This window comes from Phascolarctos cinereus, unplaced genomic scaffold (assembly GCF_003287225.1).
Source record: "Phascolarctos cinereus isolate Bilbo 61053 unplaced genomic scaffold, phaCin_HiC Scaffold_1;HRSCAF=81, whole genome shotgun sequence".
Taxonomy (NCBI): domain Eukaryota; kingdom Metazoa; phylum Chordata; class Mammalia; order Diprotodontia; family Phascolarctidae; genus Phascolarctos; species Phascolarctos cinereus.
The window spans coordinates 209,973,860-209,995,701 of NW_027555514.1; the positions used below are offsets into that span (position 1 = coordinate 209,973,860).

General features: G+C 38.6%; 1 protein-coding gene across 1 annotated transcript; it reads left to right on the forward strand.

The window, feature by feature from the left end:
- The first annotated feature begins 19,177 nt into the window (after positions 1-19,177).
- H1-7 (H1.7 linker histone) lies at positions 19,178-20,395 on the forward strand. Its single transcript, XM_020977188.2, has one exon. The coding sequence runs from the start codon at positions 19,178-19,180 to the stop codon at positions 20,219-20,221; it is 1,044 nt and encodes a 347-aa protein (XP_020832847.1). The 3' UTR covers positions 20,222-20,395.
- Positions 20,396-21,842: the final 1,447 nt, after the last annotated feature.

The following is a 21,842-nucleotide window of genomic DNA, read 5'->3' on the forward strand; positions in this document are numbered from 1 at the left end:
TCAGATTCTCCTTATGGTTCTCATTCTTTACGTCTGTAGGAATACATTATAATTTACTAAAGGGAAGATAAGAAGCTTCTGTACTATTAAATAAGAGATTAGTGAAAGGTCTGTTGAATAATTATCACATTTATAGGAAAGTGCTGAGTCCTGTTTTCCCTTATATTTGTCCGTGATTGAATAGACCTTCAAATTCAAAATTCATGAATTAACATTCACTGCATGCTCAGAGGTCATCATTCATTATGAGAGTTACATAAGAAAGCTTAAAAGACTTAGGTCAAGTGATAAGTCTCAGTGATTTTGGGGCAGAGTAGCAAAGGGAATGAATTCTCTAGATACCTTAGAAGTTAAAGAAAAAAGGGTTACATAGGTATGGGAGTGGTTCATCTTTTGGAGAAGCAAGTTGGTGAATGAATGAATTTGCTTTCTCTGATTTATTTTTAGTCTGAATAGTTTGGCAAAAGGGAAGGTATTGGTGTCTTGCCCACAGTGATAAGCAGTCACTCCCTCAAAAACCATCCTCTTTACTAGGACTTCCCTAGGATTGCAGATGATAAAGAGTGAAACTGTTCACAAGTGAGATGGGCATTCTTCACATTAACATTTGGGTCAATGAGTAGAGCTGTGAGATTTGAGAGGATATGAGAATCACTCTAAAATGGTCCCTTCTGGAAGCCAAAATTGGGCAAAGTTTAATGTTATGGGGGAGATTTTGATAGGTAGATAAGAGTCTGAATAAGGATAAAGGTGTGCTGAAAACAGATTAATAGATTTATATAGCAATTCCAGAGCAACTTAAGGTACAAGCAACTTCTCAAGCACTAGCTAAGAACTCAGCCTGCTGACCTCACAGAAATTTGGGGAGGGACAAAATTTGCATCAGTAGTCCACCGGAAAATAACCTTAGAGTACGTAGAGAAAGGGAAAAAGGCAAGGAGTTCAAGGAAATAGAGTATCAGAATAGGGTGTTCAAGGAGTATGCTAAGGTATACGATTTCCTCTCACCTAGGTGGGAAGTTTTTGGGACAGCCTCCTTAGCCATTCAAAGAACCAGTTCATGACATTCTTTCCCTTGAGCTAGAAATGCGATCATTACTTGTTTAGGAACAGGAATTTCTGTAGAAGAACTGGAGGAAGATGGACATGTGCAGAGAACTAGGATACAGGCAGGTGATGCCACTAGAACTTGGCAAGGGAAGCTGCCCTGCAGATAAATACTACCTCTTTCACATCTGGGCAGTCACCCGAGAAGCAGTGTTATGTAATGTAAAGTACCCCTGTCTTGGAAGCAGACAACCTGGGTTTGAATCCCAGTTTCAACACTTCCTAGTTATATGACCATGAACAAGTTTACTTAAATTCTCTCAACTTCTATCTGTAAAGTATAGGAAATAATGCTTGTATTACCTTGCTCACAGGATTGCAGGAAGGAAAACCATTAAAGTGTTTTATCATCATTTGTTTTGCTAAGGAAATGAGGAGAAAAGAACTTGACCAATCCTGGTAGGTAAAGGTTTAACCCCAAGGAGAGTAACTGAAGTTAAGAGAAAGGAAATTCTGGGAGGGAACAGTAGGACTTACAGCATACTAGGTAGTGGAGATGCCTTTACTCTTAGCTACCCAACTCACTCTAGGATACAGGCCCTATTGTTGCAACCACAGAGGTTTCACACCTTTTCCTCTTTCCCCTAGACCTGCTAATTAATTTCCCTGACCTCCATCTCTCAACCCTTAGGAAAGTCAGATCATTAATTTGGCTGTGGCTCTTGGTGTGAAGATGCTTCTTGGTAATGGAACCATCTATAAAGATGATGGGATGTCTCCTAGGTATGTCCTCTTTTGGTGTAGAATCTTGATCCTGAAAGGAATCCTTCAACTTCACCATGGGTGGCCCTTCCTGCTCAACAGGGATCGGATGCAAGACCTGAAGCATTAGTAGTTTAGGAAACAGCCTCACTCTTGAGGCATTATAACTCTCTGGCCTTGCTTTACTCTGCTAGGAGATCTAAAGACCTGTAAAAGGAATATTTCCTGTGGTCTCTTCCAAAAAAAAATTAAACCTAGCTTTGTCAGCAGTGATACTCAAGGCCAGAACATTCTTACCTCTTAAGCACATACCCCACATAACCCTATTATCACAATTTTTGGGTTCAAAGGCCTATATCTGTTCTTTTTGTGTTCTTAACCCCTTTTACGTGGATAACATGGATAACATCAAAATCTTTTCGGTAAACAATTTCGATTTTTTTTCTCTCTCTCTCTAGTTAAGATTCTTAAGTTAAGGAAATACTGGGTCTTGGAAGAAACAGAGCAGTGTAAACTGTGGTTACTGAAATAGAGGCCATCTTGGGTAAACAGGATCCATAGTCAGTGTGAATTCCACTAAAGAAGATGGACCTTTCTACCTTCCCACTCCAAAATTCTCTATTGTCTAAGAATGACTCCCAGTATATATGCCCACTTCTAGTCCTTGATGACTCTGTGCTTGCTTTATTAAGCCAGACTCCTCTACCAGCACTTCTATTTATTGGTCTGATTCTGCTGCTCCATCCTCTTCAAGCAGGTAAGAGGCACCTGAAACTGCCCATCCTTCCTCCATAAGAGAGGGGAAGAAAGAATGCATAGAGCTGAGTTAATCCCTCAATGACCTAAGGAGCTCGTTACATAGGGACACAGATGGGGAGGGCTGGGCGAGTTCCTTCTCCACCCCATTCCCTGCAATATATAGCTTCTTTGTATTTTCTTCTTTCATATCCAAAGCCCAAGGGCGGGCATGCATCCACGAAGTCTGTAGAACTACAATTCCCAGAAGGTGCAGGGGTTTTTCGCTCCTGCAAACTCCAGCCGCCAATTGGCAAGGGAAAGCGCCTTGAGGTTGCCATGGTGACCGCCTCCCTCCCCATCTACGGAAGATGTCTATACATCTCCTCGCTCGTTTCACCTAGTTCTTCAGTGGCTCGCCTGTATACATATGTGAGAATCAAGAGAAGTCTAAGGAAATAGTGGGTGAGGGGATGCTCATTCTTGCACATCTCTAGAATTATTTCGGTTTGTCTGCGCATGTGTGAAGGATTCCAACGTACTACGTTTCCCAGAAACCTCTGGGCTCCATTTCGGACCGGAGGTAAAAGGAGAGGCAATAAAATATGAACTAGCTCGAAGGTGGTGCTCTACTGTCCTGCCAGCCAGAGCATAAGTCCGTGCTCCAGTTCGGAGAGAGGCCTCTATAGCCCACTTCCTTACTGGCTGGTTCTTCTTCCCTCCCTCCCTCTCACCGCACTGAGCTCGGGACCCAGAGGATTCTGGGAAACGTAGGCTGAAGGTGAAATCCTCTGCGCATTCCTAGACATGTTGAGGAAGCTGTAGGGATGAAGGCGGGGAGAAGCTAGATCCTTGGTTATCTCCCCGTGTTCAGCTGTTGTTAGCATTGCGACGATATCCAAGCCTTTTTAACAAGGCTTTGTGGGTAACCTTGGGCGCCGCTGAGGCCTCTGGGAATTGTATTTTCCTGAGCAGGAGTTTGCTGGAAACTGTAACCCAGCCACAGGTCACTTCCCGAGTTTTTTTTCTAGGTGTAGAGTTAACATTTTAGAAAGCTCTGTAAATACCTGTCCTATGCAGGAAACCGACCCAGCTCCAGGAAACAACCTTTATATCAAACTTAGACAACTAGATTGCCCAGCAATAGAGAGTCTTGGATTTGAGAGTCAGGAAGACCTGTGTGATCTGTGTGATCCTGAGCTAGTCACTTAGCATAATTCAGCCTCAGTTTCCTCATATATAATGTAAACTGTCAACCTTTACAGGGTTGGTTCTAAGCAAGACAAACAAGGCTGCATGCGCGTGTCTATTTCTCTCAAAGCTGGCGAATCAGTCATATAGAGATATACATGGGAGTTCATTGGGCAAAATGAGCCTGCTGAGGGAGATTTTATATCCTTCGAGCAAACCCCACCCCTACCCCCAACCCCACTCAGTGTGCTTCATTAGCCAAAATTATAGTTCCATAAAACAACGTGACCCCAGGATGTCTGGTTTTCTGCCAACCATAAACATAGGATGTCATAAAATAGAGGGTGTCAAGATAGTGCCTTAACAAGAGAGTGTCGTAAAAAGACAAGGGAAATGTCTGGTGGGCCATGTCCTTGGCAGAAGAATGTTCCTAGTCAGCAAAATCCAGCAGGAGGGCTTGGGTTCACTCAGAGAGCAAAGCAAAGCATGCAAGTTATGTCAGAGTATGCAAAGCATAATGGTAGGTCAAGCTCAGGGTGGGCCGAAAATGTCTTTCTCCTGATTGGTCAATCGAAGTTTTTGGCTTTTTCAGGTGATGGAGGGCTCGAGCTGGTTTGGGGAGGGGACAAGCTGGTTTACAATAAAATGGGGGTAATAATATAACCTACTCCCCCAAATATTGTTAGTCTAAGGGAAATAATTTTTAGGTCCAATCTTTGCTCCTGATCTCTATCCCTTTACAGAGGAGTATCCCAAAGCTTGACTTCCTTCCTACCAAATGAAGTTCCATGAAGATCACACAGTGAATAGCCAGTTAACTCCTTTTATCCAAGCCAATAGTAAACAGAAATCAGAAAGGGTCTGTAAATGAAAATACACCTCACAATAACAGAGCAAATGAGCTATCCTCCTGGGAACAAGATAACCAAAAGAACAGTCCCAGATCGCTCCCCAAAGGGAGAGATCCCCTAAGGATTCTAGTGTAGCAAGTTGGGGAGAAGCATTAGCTTCTTTGTATGACCACTCCTTCCCAGAATCAATCTCTCTCTCTCTCTCTGTCTCTCTCTCTCTCTCTCTCTCTGTCTCTCTCTCTCTCTCTCTCTCTCTCTCTCTCTCTCTCTCTCTCTCTCTCTCTCTTTCCCCCTCTCCCCACTCACACCCTCCCTTCCAGGGACTACTCTCTTGAACAAAATCTGGAAGCAAGGGTCTTCACTTTCAAAACTGGAAGCCAGAAGACCAAAATTTCTCTTCTCTGTCATCAACTCAGCCCCCTGAAGTAGGCAAGAAGCAATTAGCAATCAGTCTCCACTAACGACTACAATCTTATTCAAATAGGTGTTTAGCCATAGGTTCCATCCCGTTATATCCATGCATTACAATTTGTTTAGCCATTCCCACTCAATAGACTTCTACATTGTTTCCAATTCTTTGCTACCACTAAAAGGCCTGCTATAATTATTTTGGTATATATGAGGCTTTTTTTTTTGGTCATTGAGCTCTTTGAAGTATATACTTAATAGTAGAACTTATGAGTCAAAGTGGTATGAACATTAATTACTTTATTTGCATAATTCAAAATTGCTTTCTAGAATAGTTGTACCAATTCTCAGATCCACCAACAATGTATTAGAGGGTCAATGATTTTTCAAAAGTGTATGTATATCACTTATCCATTTCAAGGATCTTACAGCTTCAAAAGGGGAAGAAGGTAAAGGAAACAAACATTTATGAAATTTATATCACAATGAATATATCACTGTGTGCACTGTGCTAAGCTGTTTTAAGATATTATCTCATTTGATCCTTACAACAACCCTGTGAGCTAGGTGCTGTTATAATCACCATTTACAGTTGAGAAAACTGAGACAGACAGAGGTTAAGTGACTTACCTAGTATAGTGTCTATAGCTAGAAAGTCTCTGGGACTGGATTTGAACTCAGATCTTCCTGACCCCAGGCCCAGTGTTCTATTCACTGCACTACCCAGATCCCTCTAAAAGTCTAGTCGAGCTAACGGCTCTGATCAGCTTTACCTTTATGGACAGAGACCATAAGGGTCTAGGGGGAGAGTCTGCTGAAGGGCCTGCTTTGGGTCAGAGCAATAGCTTGTTCTGGACTCCACTCAAAAGAGGCAGACTTGGAGGTGACTCAGTAAATAAATGGAGCCATAAGGACACTTTAGATAGGGAATATGGGTTTTGAAAACCCAAAAAATCCAATTAAGTCTGAGGTTCCTTTTTACGATGTAGAAAAGTAAGTGTGAATAGGTTGTTCCGGACTGTGTCAGGAATTGTTGTCATTCTCTTCATCTACTGTATTCCCCCAAACTCACCCTCATATGATCCATGATCTGATCTAAGACCTCAACCACCAGCCAGGTCAACATATCATCATTGTAGTGAAGGATATTAATGCCCTCAGAAAGAGAACCCTCTTTCCAGTCTTTGCCCCCAGACTGTGGCAGTACAAGGGAGAATTCAGGTACAGTGGGGAAGTATGGTAAAGGTATGCTGTTTTTCTTTCCAGATGAAACCTAGCTTTGTCAGGAGTGATGCTCAGAGAGCCAGATTAAACTGCTCCTGAGTAGTCTCAGCCATAAGAATAGAAAAGAAGTTATTAGCAAAAGTAACCACATCCCTGGGATAACTGCTCTACCACACTGATAAAGTCAGGGACTGTAGTAATAAGTGGGACAACTTTATTCAGAAGGCCATAGCAGCCAGAACCAGATTAAAATGTAACTGGGAAATGTTTAACAAAATAAAGAAAAATGCAACGCAACATAGATAATGTTAATTTGTGGTTTTCTAAGTCAATACATAGTTGACAGGGATATGTTTCTGTTTGAGTTTGACACCATAAGCCTCTATAAGCCACCAGGCACCATGCACCTACCTCAGTGGCCACAAAGGATTGTTGTAAAGATATATCAAATTTGGTATATCAAAGGAATGAGGTGGTATATTCTGAAGCCCCCCAAAGTAAATTAGCTAATAGTGTATACAAAAGTACAATATGAACATGCCAACAATGTCATACCTAGGGCTTCACACCTTTCACCTAGATGTGTCAAAACTCTGCTTCTCTCTGGATTTGGCTACCACAATTAGGCAGGTCAGTCTGCTCTCACACTAGCAAGTCTAAATTCCCAGATATACCCCACCCTAGTTACATGCAGGCAACTAGGTGACTCAGTGGATAGAGTGCTGGGCCTGGAGTCAGAAAGACCTGAGTTCAAATCCATCCTCAGACACTTAATAACTGTGTATCCCTGGGGAAGTCATTTGACCTCTGTTTGCTTAATCCGCTGGAGAAGGAAATGGCAAACCACTCCAGTATCTTTGCCAAGAAAACCCCATGGACAGTATTGGTATGCTGTGGTGAAGGGGGTCCCAAAGTTAGACATGACTGAACAACAACAGTTACATTCAGACTTTCTCATGTCTCTGTTGAGGGAAAATATTTCCTTACTTATCACTGTTGCTCAAGCCCCCATCTAAAGTTTGTTTCTATCTACAAACCCAGCCACTCACAAGGCATGTGTACATAGAGAGTGGGATATTTACACAACTAGTCACTCACAATAATGTACTTTGAGATCTTAAACTGAGAGAAATTAATTTTAATACTGTACCATTTAATCATTAATAATAATTTGTAATATTTCCTTCTCTGCCAAAAGGCTAGCTTGAAGAGAAGCCCCTCCCCAGCTAAAGAATGTCATAAGCATTCCAGCTCTGCTTAAGGCATTTAAGCTGGGTCCCACCCAACTGGGAACCTGATTTCTCTCTATGGCATAAATATAAACTAGTTTAGGTTAGGTCTTTGGAGGTGGGGGGGTGGGGAGAGAGTGGAAGAGCTCCTGTCCCTGCTCCCCTTCATTAGAGTTAGGGTGACCCAGCTCACGAAGGAGAAACCAAACCAGAGAAAATTAATCCTTTGAGATGTTTCAGTAATCATTACTATGTAGGGTGTACTAAATAAGCTTTTCAAATGCAGGGTTAGGACAGCCTTAACACAGCTGAAAAGGAATAACAAGACTGATTGATCACAGCACAGGTCTATAGCACACAGTGTTAAATTGAAAAGGGAGATTTACATGTCTCAGGTACCTAAGGAAACTCAGCAAACATATGATGTAACAAAAACAAAAGGACAATAATGATCAGCAACATTAACATGAAGTCTCCTAGTATCCCAGTAACCGATTTCCAATGTCCATTTAATCAGTACATTTCATTTTGGATCCCAGATGTCCCACATCTGGTCTGGGAATACTCTCAGAGCAGTTTTAAGTGACTCTTCTTAGTTGATGTGCTTCTTCTGCTTCTAAGTTCTTGTAAATTCTTAGATATTCCTGTTAAAATCATTTACAAAACAGATCTCAATACACTTTACTACAGTTTCTTAAATTTTACACTCTTTTAAATTTTGTTTCTCCAATAACCAGTTCATGGGGCGAAGACCAGCTCAAACCTTGTGATTCTGATCTCATCAACAATAGAGTTATCAAATTAGGAACCCACAGTTCATTTAAAACTTAAACCCTATACTTGATACAAATACTGCTGTTAACAGTAAATCCATGAGGATCTGACTTGTAAATTGAGTCTATTTGGTTAAAGATTTAATATCCGGTAACGTATACATGTAAGGTGGGCCTAAGAATGCTAATCTAAATTGGCATTGACTCCTTTATCAATTAACTTCCTCTGATGTAGCTTAGCAAATTATTACATTGATACATTTAAGAAATTCAAATAACAGCTAAAAAAACCCTAAATATTCTATAATATCATAGAAGGTAGATCTCTGAAAACCTTTCAAATTACACATATAATTTTCTGATCTTGTTGCTTTCTTAAAATTTTCACTTGATTTTTACTTTATAAATTTTACTTTACAATTTTTACTTTAGTTATTTAGAACTTAATTTAATTTTTTAAAATTCCAATTAATTCCAATTCCCCCCTCAGGAGGAATAGAGACTAATAAGGATCTAATCCTTACAGAAAAACATAGGCAACAACACACTATTTAAGTAAATGATCCCAATTACATAAATGAATTTACTTAAAAGTTGCAAATTTTACTCCAATTGTAGCAAAAAGTCTTGGAATGGGATATGTAAATATACTAAGTAATCAAATCCAAATTGTATAAAACATGTTTGCACTTTGAGACATGCTCCACACACTGGTGTCAATTCTACATTAAATAATAAACCTAAGTAAAATTGGAATTCTCTTTGAGATAACACAAAAGATTCCATTAAATTATTCTCCTTTAAGGTTACTGATTATACTGAAATCCTTTCAAACAAAACTAAAGAGGTTTCTGATTTAACCTTACTAAATAATAGATTTATACTTTGGTCCCACAAACTGCTGCAACATTGTCAATTTTTTCCCATAAAACTGAGATATTTCAAGGATCTTATACATGAATGTATAACCAGTAATAGCAGATGACAAGCCCAAGTACTAATCTACTTAGTAGTTTAGGATATGGAAATGTCTTTACTTTTAGAATGAAAACACTTAAAATATTATATTACTTGTATCTTATGCTAAGGTATTTCAGCAACAAGACTCATTCAATTGAAAAAAAAGAAGAAGAAATTGCAGTTTAACTTGCCCTGGTTATAAAATGCAAAGTAAGGACACAAGAATAACAGCATCAAAACTGGCTCTCAGGGCCCAAGTCCAAGGACGCAGAATGACTCAGCACATATATAATAGGAAAAACCATCCTTAGTTCTGCTTGACTTCAGTCGAGTTTTTAGAGCCAATAATCGTAATTCCACCATTTACAGAGTATCATAGTGAGGCTTCAGGTGGGAAACATTCCTGTTCAAAAAGGTCCTGCAATGAGGAAACCAAGTCAAAAGGATTCTACCTTAGGCCATGCCAAGGTCATGACTTTACCAGCTAGATATCCACTTTAGCAGCTCTCAGATTGCATACCTCCTTTGGGCCACACATGCCATTTCCCTTGAGTGGTAGGCTATTGACTTTTTTACAATGCAGACAATCATACCTAAAATCAAAGCTCAGAATATCAGATTATAGTCCCACCACATTTTACCTCAAATAGCTAGTTTCACTAAATACAGCTAAATTATTATTATTCCTCTCATGGAGTTGCAATGATAAAGTTTACCAGGTCTTTAAAAATTTGCTCAATATCCTATTCTTTCTTTTCTTTGTCGTCTCCTAGAGCCTAAACTCATCCTGATGTAAACATCTACCATTAGAAATCTAGAAAACAATTATATTCTAGAATTCCACATGGAAAGTAAATATATGACAGTTGACTGAAAAACATTGGCCAATTGCTATAAAATTCTGGATTCTTAAGGCAGTGGATAGTAATCCTTACAACAAAAGAAAATTTTTAAAACTGGGGTCTGTTAAGACTAAGGTAGAAATGTCACTTCAGTACAAAGCATTCCAGATATAACTTCATAATTCACAATAAACAGTCCAATACTATAAACAAATTCCTAACTTACTCTCTCCCCCCTCCTCAAGGGGTGTTTGCAATGGAGAAGGGCGTAGGAATTTCACACAGCAACAAGCTCTTGCCTGTTCAAGGCTGACAAGATTGTATGACTGTGCCCAAGCAGGTAGTCTCAAAAATAAAATAAAATAAATAAAAAACTTGTAATTTTTCAAACAAGATTTTACAAGATCTTTTCCTTGTCCCTTTTCCCACACAGTAATCAATTATCAATTTTCCCTTTTAAAATATACTGACGTGAATACTTGGTAAGTTTTAACCGTATCACAATAATCCTTAATAACTCAACCAATAATTTTATAATTTTTATAAGTGATAGTCAAATAATTTTAGCTGAAATTTCTTAATTATAGGAAAACATGGGGCAGCTAGGTGCATAGGGTGCCGGGCCTGAAGTCAGCAAAAGTTCAGTTTGTGAGTTCAAACATGGCCTCCGATACTTACTAGCTATGTGACTCTGGGCAAGTCACTTACCCCTTTTGCCTCAGTTCCTCATCTGTAGTAGTAGTGATGATGATGATGATGAGCTGGAGAAAGAAGTAGTGAACCACTCCAAAATCTCTGCCAAGGAAGCCCCATATGGGGTCAGAGAGAGTCAGATATGACTGAAAAAGTGATTTAACAACAATAATAGTCAAACTGGAAGTTTCCAGTTTCTAAAATTATAGTACTTCAGAATATTATAATAAGTGGTCAGCAGAACTGATAAAATAACATAAAAGTTTCCAAACATTTTTCCACTTTCTTTTAACAGTTCAGTTCATAATCTAACAACATCCAGATTATAAGGGAAGCTGTTCTTCTAAAAGCGTATTTGATATAATAGTTTACCAAATTTCATAATACAAGTAAATTTAGAAACACAATGATAATATTCAGAATATCATGAATTTAAATTCATGAAACAAAGCTCAGTACTAATCAGATGATATTTAGTCATATGCATTTCCAAATTACCTTACTTACATGGAAAATTATTCATCCTATCATGTGGCTTTAATACAGCTAAACAAATGTAGGTGGAACGTAATTCCTTACCATAAGCTAATTTGTAATGTGAGTTGACTTATAAATTCTTTCATTCTAGCTATGTGTGAAGCTAGCTCTTCCACCTCTGAATCTTGTAGCTCTCAGTTATAAGCATTATAGAAATTATACCATATCATCAGCAGAGTTGGAACAAGCTTATAACCACACCAAGTGGCGGATCTCAACCATTAAAACAATGAAGAAACTTTTGAAACCATTATTATAATATTAATAAAATAAAATAAACCTAACAAAAAATAGCAGCTTTTAGACAACTCTTTAATAGCTGGTTTCATAACCTAACAATATCTAAATGACAAGAGAAGACATTTTTCTGACTATGTTGGTGCTACCAAGTTTCATAATAGATGCATGTAATTAATTCTACACTAACAGTATATATACATATATACATATGCAGCTATATTAATTTAGATTCACAAGTGTCATTATTAGGTTAGCTCAAAGTATGCTGGGCTAAATATTACAAATCATTGTTGTGACAATTCCTTACTCTACTTGCAGGGCTTATAAGATCTCAGAAGTCTGCATAGATGAGGACATCTTAAAGAGAGTCCTGATATATCAAATTCATAGTAAAAACATCATCATTATCCATTGTACTTCTAAATGAACAGTTTCAAACAATTTACATTAGTCTTTCAACAATTAAATCAATAACCCAAGAAAATCAAAGAAGAGTTAGCTTTTCTAACAGAATTTCGAATACAGTGATTATCATAATTATGTAGGCACTTCACAATATCATTAGGTCTCCAGAAACCCTGAAAGCACTGTTTTTTCCAAGATTACACGGCTATCAAATTTTCTAATCTATGCATTTCCCCAACACTTTGTCTTAATTCCAGATAGTGAAGTATAGGTTGACCGATCATAATTGTCCTATTTAAAATGAAACCAGAATTAATTCAATTATACCTGGATCTATGTTTCCAAATGTAATCATATAAAATACTTAAGTTAACAATTTCAATTATTATTTTTCTTTACAAGGCTCAATTTCAAGCATTTCATAAATCCTAAGATTTTCAGCTAATCCACTGTAAAAAATTTTAAAGTGGCAATCCCTTAGGTTCCAATCTACCACAGTTTTAGAGGAGCATCCTTAAAACCACATTTTGATTTAGTTTCAGAACATATTTCTATCAAATCAAGTCTGGGTTTTATTACTACTAAAGACAATATATAAAATCTCAAATTTGTCTGGGATCTCTTTGCTTAACTTAAATCATTCTTAAAAACACTCAAGGAGCCTGACTGCACTCTTGTCCTCACCCTCTTACTTGACAGCCTTGTGTTCCCAATCCCCTGATTGGGAGCCTGGGAACTTCCAGCTGCACATCATAAAGAATAACCACAGGAAAAAAAAAAGTTTTCTATATCATTCTCTAACCTCATCCCAGACTACTTTTACTCCCCTGAATTTTTGTTTTATAATTTTAGCATATATAGTTAAACAAAGCCAATGATTTAGTAAAACGTTTTTGCTTCCCTGTGCCGTATAGTAAATTTCAACTAGAATGAATTTTTTTAAAAAATCTATTAATTTACCTCTAAGAACTAACCTCTGTTGAATTATCATTTGATTAGTTTAAATAATTAAATTAGTTAAAATAAAGTTCTCTAGGATATTAAAGCACCCCCAAAGCTCTCCCAGAAGAGGATAGAAACCTGCACTACCATTCCTAATCCCAACTGATGAAGAAGTCTGTGGGACAATCTCCTCAAAGATCCATTAAAATGTCCTTCATAATTATAAAATTCCCTAGTAGGTCTATAGTTCCTTATACTTCTGTTGAAGCACAGAAGCTAGGGCTTTGAGTTCTCTCAACCCTAGTTAGCAGCTTGAAAAAGGTTTCAATGCTAAATTAACAATTAAGGTCTGTTATTCACAAGCATTTTTCCAAATGAAAATGTGTTTACCCTCTTTTCTTTACTGTTTACTTAATCTTTACTTTTCAGAATCTGGATAGAGTCAATATTCTGTAATTTCCAAGTCAAGAGAGTGGCATTTTTCAATTCTTAAAAATTTTTCTCATATAAGTAGTTCTCGGGGCAGCTAGGTGGTGAAGTGTATAGAGCTCCAGCCCTGGAGTCAGGAGGAGCTGAGTTCAAATGTGACCTCAGACACTTGACACTTACTAGCTGTGTAACCCTGGGCAAGTCACTTAACCCCATTGCCTAGCAAAAAAACAAAAGCAAAAACAAAACAAACAAATAAGTAGTTCTCACAATAATAACATACACTTATAAACATCAATTGCTACTATTCTAAATTTTTGCATTTAAGGCCACTACAGAAAAAGCTCAAAGTATACTTTAAAAGACAAAAACTTACTTTTGCAGTTTTAAATGCATTGCCCTTATGTCAAATATTGGGTGGGCAGTTGTAGAGATAAAGTACTATAGGGAGCAGGGAATGGTAGCCCCAGGTCTGCTCAGGAGAACTTGTCCCCAACAGCTCACAGAAGATTTAGGCATAAGGAGAAAAGAGTGTTCTTCCAAAAGGGGATTCATGGAAGCCACGTTAGAGAATCATTTAGGATGATGCTGAGGCTACCTTACAATAACATAAAATTAAGAGACTTCAGTATCTGGCAAATGTGTCCCCAACCATATGGCTAACATGGGCTTATGCAGATAACTGGGATTATGACCTCAGATTTTAGGGAAACAAAAAGATCCTTCTCCAAAACAAATAAATTTCATGCATCTCCGTGCTTCTTTAAATAAGCTTCCTCTGTTCATGAATCAGGAAAGGGTTAACATTTGAAATTCTGTTTAATGGCCAAAAAGCCACACAGTTCCCAAGATTCTTCAGTTTGAGGACCCAGTTAAACCTGGATTTACAAACTTAGAGTATTCAAGATCAATTCTCATTTAAAGTTTTGGTTAGAGACAAATTACTTAAAAGCAGGTTTTTAAAAAAAAAAAAAAAGGTCTGTGCTCGCTTCCTAACTGCTTCCCTGCGTAAATTATCCTTCTGACAATTCTGCTTTTCATTACAGAAGCAGCGTTATTATCAAGGGAAAGGAACTCATTCAAATTAATTGGTTGAGGAGGGAAATGGACACAGACACATGTTGCTGTTTCAAATTTGGCCACTAGATGTCGCCTGGAACCATGCTATAACAAACTTCCCAGGCTATAATATATGCATGTAAAAACTGCATATCCACTAATTTTAAAATTTTGCATTCTCTAATGGGTCCCCATCTTGCTTATTAATCTAGAGAAATACTGATAGCATTCACTATATGAAACTCCAGCTAGGAAGATTATCCTGAAACAACAAAATATTTGGGAGTTTTGATGGCCACAAAATAGTGTTTACATTTCAGGTAGGAACATAGGATTTTCCTCAATTTCCCCAATTAGTAAGAAGTTGTCATGCTGGTACATGCTTAAAAGTGGGTAACCTTCACCTCCTTATCCTATTCTCAGGAGATCTTATTCAATGGAAGCCTGTCTCCATGAAGAGCACCCCCATAGAGAGAGATTTTAAATTTTATCTATATTTCCCGAATTCAAAATTTGAAGCTTCAAATACAAATAGAAATGCTCAAAACAAACATAAAACATACAAGATTAATCCTCACACTTACCCTTTCACTCAAAGAAGATCTATCTTGGTCAATATTCAGGTGGAGAACCTATCCACAGTCACAGAGTACCTAAAAGAAACTTTCTTTGTGAAGATATTCCACTTAGGCCCGATAGAATAGGGGGAGTCTCTGATAAGGAATTGGGGTTCTCCTACCTAAATCCCACTTCTGACACCAAGTGTCTCATTTGAAATTTAACAAAGAGATAAACTGAGGAAAATCTCTGAGTAAGATATCCTTTATTTTGAAGGGCATGTGACCCTATATAGGACCCCAAATTGAAGGAATAATACATTTTTATAAGCATAGAACAAAGAACAGAACAAAAGTCTTCTAATTGGCCAGCATCACAGAGATGAAAGACCATTATTGGCTGCTTCCAAGAAAGTGGGTATAGCTCACAAATGCCATGAAGACCACCTCTCACTATCTCTAAGGAATGCTTTAGAAATTTATAGGTTTGAGCTACTCCCTGAGGTCCCTCATAAGGGTAGTCTTATTGGTGACTGGAGAACTCATTAAGATCACCTTAATTGTTAAAGATGGGACAAGATCAGGTTATGCTAGCTTCTCAAGGAGATGCTGAGACAATGTTTTATAAGAGTTTTGAGAACAGAGTTTTTCTTTAACTAACTGCAATTGTATCCTTAGAAGGGGCGGTTTAGACTTTGGCATACCTAACCTTCTCCACTAAAACCTCAGAGAAAAAGGCATCCAGTTTTTTAAAAAATCAAATATAAAATATGGGATAAAAATTAATTTTCTCAATCACTAGCTTTCAACTGATCAATTCTAATTTTAAAGGAATTTTTTTGTAAGCTTCTTCACTTCATTTTCCAAGCTGTTAATTTTTCTTTTCATATCTTCCTTCCCTAGTTCTTGCTTCTTTTCCTATTTTTTCTTCCACTGCTCTCATTTAGGCTTTTTTAAAAGTTTAAATAGTATACAAATATTGATTGGTATACTGATACCAGTGATATCACAGGGCCAGTCTCTATCTTCTATCCTTTAAGGCTTTACATGTTTATATGATTTGATCCTCTCAAGTAGTCATGAAGTAGGGGTCATTAATACTTGTGTTTCAAAGAGATCAAAGAAAGAGGGAATGGTATCACATGTACAAAAATATTTTAGAAGTCTTTTTTATTGTAGCAAAGAACTGGGAACGAAGTGATTGCCTGTTAATTAACAAAAGGCAAAACAAATCATAGCTTATAAATATAATGGAATATTATTGCTCCTTATCAAATGAGGAAAGGGATGGATTCAAAGAAACCTGGAAAAACTTGTATGAACTGAAGAAGTGAATTAAATGAAACAAAAGTAGGAAATAGTGAAGAAAAACAACTAGGAAAGACTTAAGAAACTCTGATCAATTGTAATGACCAATCAGTTGTAAAAGACTGATAATGAAACATGCTTCCCACCTCTTAGAAAGAGGGACCAGATGTGTAGAATGAGACAACTTCAGACACAGCCAAGATTTAGATTTGTTTTTTGTGACTATACTTTTTTGTTATAAGGGAGAGTTTTTCTTTTTCTTTTTCTTTGAAGGGAGTATATTTTCAGGGGATGTAATGAGAGCAATGCTAAAAAAAAAAAAAGAAAAGAAATTACATTAAAGAATCATTTAAAAATAAATAGAAGAAGAGAATTCAGAAAGGAATACAGGTAATCAGAATTAACTACATTAAGTTTGAATTATGAAAAAATCCCCCAAATTCTATGTAGTGGAAAAAAACTTTAATACATACTAGAAATTCAGTTTCATATACAACCCCCTTTATCTTTTATATATTTAAATGTTCGTGTTTGTTGGCGTTTATTAGATGTAAAAAAAGGTAATTAAATATATTAAATGTAAAGAGGGAAGGGATGGGAAAGGTTGCTTTAGACATACATGGAGATGTTCATCACCCTTCTGCAGCCTATCATTTTTTTCCAGTGTAATGGAAGGTCCTGACTGGCTAAGACTCCCACCAACTTACTGCAGTTCTTCTAGAAAGAAAGATGGGCATGATTGGCTGATAGATCCTACCTAGATAACTCAAGAGACACTTTCCCAGAATCCCAAGTTAAGGTGGCTATAGATTGATGACTAAAGTTGCAAGGAATATAATCAGGTACTATTGTCAAGAAACCATTATTCAAATCAAGATATTAGAGATCATATACATTCCAACTTGTCCATTTCACAGATAAACAATCTGAAACTCGGTATGAGTTTTTTCAGTTGGTTAATGGAAGAACCGTAACCAGAATCCAGACCTGACTTCAAATTTAATGCTCTTTCCTGTTGTATTGTGATGCCCCTAACTATTCCATCTAGTGTTGCCCTTATTGCTCGTGACAGTAATAATAATAATAATAACGATAGCTCTTAACATTTATTTATATACTGCTTTAAAGTTTGCACAAAACTTTTATAAATATTGTCTTACTGTATCTTCACTACTGCCCTGGGATGTAGGTGCTATTAGTAGCCCCATTTAACAGATGAGGAAACTGAATGGCTAAGGGATAAGAACATAAGCTGTCCATAATGTTTCCTGAGATGGCCCTTATAGTTCAGTTCAACCTTGTATACACTCATAGCAAATGAATACAGTCAAGCAAAATAAATCCATTCATTAGCTGTGCCTGAAAATGTCTCACTCTGCATTTCTAATCCATCACCTCCTCGTTAGGGGGTGGAAAACATGATTCATCCATCATGAGTCCTCTATGGTTGTGATTGCTTATTACATTCATCAGAGTTATTGGGTCTTTTTCACAGTTGTTTTCCTAAACATTGTTGTAGTCTTGGTATAAAATGTTCTCCTGGTTCTGCTCACTTCATTCTGCATTTGTTCATACAAATCTTCCCAGGTTTCTCTGAATCCATCTTTCTTCTTTTCATAAGGAGCAATAATATTCCATTACATTCACATATTCTAATTGACAGTCTTTCCCCAATTTATTGGCACCCATTTTGATTTCAGTTTTTAAGCACAACTTCTTCCCCCTCCCCATTTATTAGTATTTTTTCCAATTACACATAAATATAGTTTTCAACATTCACTTTTATAAGATTTTGAGTTTCAAATTTTTTTCTCCCTACCAGCCCTCCTCCTTTCCCAAGATGGCATGCAATAGGCTATGCAAGTACAATCATATCAAACATATTTCCACAGTAGTCATGTTGTGAACGAAGAATCAGAACAAAAGAGGAAAACCACAAGAAAGAAGAGAGAGAGGGAGAGAGAGAGAGAGAGAGAGAGAGAGAGAGAGAGAGAGAGAGAGAGAGAGAGAGAGAAAATAAGTATGCTTCAATCTGCATTCAGACTCCATAGTTCTTTCTCTGAATGTGGATAACAATTTCCATTAGGAGTCTTCTGGAATTGTCTTAGATCATTGTATTGCTGAGAAGAGCTAAGTCTATCAAAGTTGGTTATCCAACAGTGTTGCTGTTACTATGTAGAATGTTCCTGGTTCTACTCACTTCACTCACCATCGGTTCATATATGTCCAGGTTTTTCTGAAATCCACCTGCCCATCATTTCTTATAGCACTTCTTAGCATTTCTTATAATATTCCATTACATTCATATACCACAACTTGTTCAGCCATTCCCCTCAATTTCCAATTTCAATGGGCATCTCGTCAATTTACAATTCTTTTCCACCACAAAGAGAGCTGCTATAAATATTTTTGTATATGTGGGTCTTTCCCCCTTTTTTATCTCTGTGGGATACAAACCTAGCAGTGGTATTCCTGTGTTCACAACTTTCTAAATCAAAGGTTCTTGCCCTTTTTTGTGTGTCATAGATCCCTTTGGCAATCTGGTGAAGTCTCTGGACCCCTTCTCAGAATGTTTCTTAATGTATAAAATAAAATAGACAAGGTTACAAAGAAAACCAACTTTATTGAAATACTTTTTTTTTAAGGTTCAGGTTAGTTCTTGATTCAACCCTCCTGATCCTACGCCTAGTACTAACATAGCTGTTTTGTATGTAACTATGTATGTACATATTCTGTTTGTCTCTCCTAATACAATATAATAAGCTCTTTGAGAACGGGAACTGTATTTCTTCCCCAGCGCTTGGCGCAGTTCCCGGCACAAAGAGTTGCTTAATAAATGCTTATCTTCTCCTACCTGCCCTCCCCCTCCCCCTCCCCCACCCAACTCCCACCGCTCAGCAAGGCTGAGATTCTGACCCGAGACCCTCCGTAGTATCAGCCCTTTGTGACGTTTAACCCTTTCCCTATAGTGAAGGGCCAAGTGGGATGGTGAAGTCCCAAACCAGCCGCCCCGCGCTAGCGGGAGCAAGGAGCACCATGCCCGAGACAACCGATCCCGATGGCGTTTCTAAAGAGATAGTCCCAGAATCGTCGGAAAAGCCTCAAGATACACAAGTGAAGCATCGCCGGCGGTCGGTGCTCCGAGTTTCCCAGCTCCTGCTGCGGGCCATTGCCGCCCACAAAGGACTGACTCTCACAGTGCTCAAGAAGGAATTTGGCAACGCTGGCTACCAAGTGCGCAAGAAATGCAGCCGTCATTCCGCCGAGGTGCCCAGGCCAGCGTCGGTGAAAGGCACCTTGCTCCGGGTGAGCGGCAGCAAAGCCGAGGGCTACTTCAGAGTCTGGAAGAGTCCGAAGCCAATCAAGAAATGTACTAAGAAAACATCTGCGGAGATCGAGGAAGTGAATCAGAATCGCTTCGAGTCCCTGTTTGCTCGCCGGTATAGGAAGCCTCTTGAGGAGGATTGCCAGTCCGACCCAGGGAACTCGTTCAAACCCGAGACGCCCGAGGGGCCCGAGACTCCCGACCTGTGCGAAACTCCTCATTCATCCAAGGAGGAAATCTACGTGGAGCAAGTAAATGAAAACCCTGAGGATATGGAGGAGGTCGCGCTGAGCTTGGTCCCCGGATACTCCCTAAGCCAGAAGGCACCTAAGAAAACGAGGGCAGAGATGGGGCGCAAGGCGAAGCAGCGAAAGATAAAGGAGATGAAGATGAAGGAGAAAGCGAAAAACCAGTTGAGGTCGACGGAAGGATCAAAGAGGCCAAAGACAAAGAAAGAGAAGAAAATGAGGATTGAGGAGAACAATAGAGGGAACGAAGACAAGAAAATGAAGCCAAAGAAGAGAAGGGAGAAGGTGAGGGAGAAGAACGTAGACCCGGAGAAGCAAGGGAAACATAAATGCCGCCGGAACTATTGCCAGAGATACAGCCCAAACCTGAATCTCGCATCAGCCACGTCGAGCAAGATCCATGAAGGCCATATGAAGGCTCTTGATGGGAGAACAAGGCGACCCTACAAAGTTTGACCCCAAAAGGATTCCTGCCGAAAAGAAAGAGCACGAAAGATATGTGGACATCCTTAGTGTTTGGAGGGGAATCCAGAGCTCTTGAACTGGGCTCTCGTTCCCACTCAGACCTCCTCTCGGAACAATCTATGCACTCACTGAGTGAAATGGTAGGGAAGTATTTACTATACCTTTTCCCGTGGTCTTTGTGTCATTTTTTTTCTTCTTCCTTTAATGCTCTGGGAGTGGGACACAGGGAAGGGAAAAGAAAGGTGAAGTAGGGCTGGGTGTGTGGGAAAGTGGAAGATAGGTGAACGTCTCTGGCCATCTGGGATCAGCTTTCCTTGCTTATTATAAATCTGAATAGAAAAAAAACTCAAGAAAGGGGAGAGGAAAGAAAGACTAATGCTTTTTAAAACGTGGGTTTCGTTTTGTGTTTTGTTTGTTCTTTAAATGAAGAGAAGGAATTACCATTGCTTCATTGTGACAGGTAAACTCAGGGATGGAGATCAAGTCAGTTTAACACACACTCTTGGCTTACCTTTGAAACACACTGGGCTGACTTTACCAATTAGGCATAACCTCATCCATTGTGTGGTTTGCAAAAAAGTTGGACAGTTCTCTCACATACAAAAATGTCTGGGTTGAAATTCCAGTTATGGTACACACTCTCACAAAACTCCCCTCCATCAGAAATGGTTGGGGACATGAAGTTGACCAGATTTTAAAATGCAATATTATGGAGTCTTCATTACCTTTCAATATTTAACATAAGGCAATGAGCATTGCCTTTAGCACACAAATAATTATATTGGGGATCCCCAAATGAGAATATTATTTTAAAAATGAGAATATTATAAAGGTGGATATGATAACCAGACTGCAGAGTAGAGATTCTGCTTGGGGGAGGGGGGAGGAGTGGAGTTATGAAGCTATAAGGATAGGTAGTTCAACGAACTATTAAGAGCCCAAAACTCTGTGTAATGATACACTTATGCCCTAGAAATAGGATGCAAAAAAAAAAATCAAATCTCAATATATTTTCATCCAGAGTGTAAGGTTTGAGAATAGTCTGAGAATAGTGTGTATGTCACAGACCAGAGGGGAGATAGAAACCAGGATTCCAATGACAGAAACCAGGGAGACCTCAGTTGAGTGCGTGAGGTGGTAACCATGTAAGGATTTAGAGATATAATAATAGGATAGGGAGGAGTGGGACTACTTGTAATGTGGGAGTAAAGTCCAACTGGCTGTTTCAGGGTATCTCTAGACTGACAACCTTGGTAAGGGTTGCTCCAGTCCCAGGCCTGAGTGTTGCAGGTTTGTAAACTTATTTTTTAAAGCACTTTATGAAAACTCAAACGATTCTGGAGGTCTGATTCACAAAACTCATGAAAAACTAATATACTCCAGGACCAAGCTCAGCTCTACCTCCTCCACCAATTTACAAGAAAAACCCCCAGGTGTTTTTGGTAAAGAGTGGGTGATAGTTATTTGAAAAATAGTACACCCAAAATAAGAAGAGGGGACTTGGAATGAGGCTGGAATGGAAGGCTGGGCAAAGGATGAGATATGTGAAAGAAATGTTTGTGTGGTATATAGCCTTAGTCCTTGTCCATGTTTAGAGAAAAGAGGCAGGACA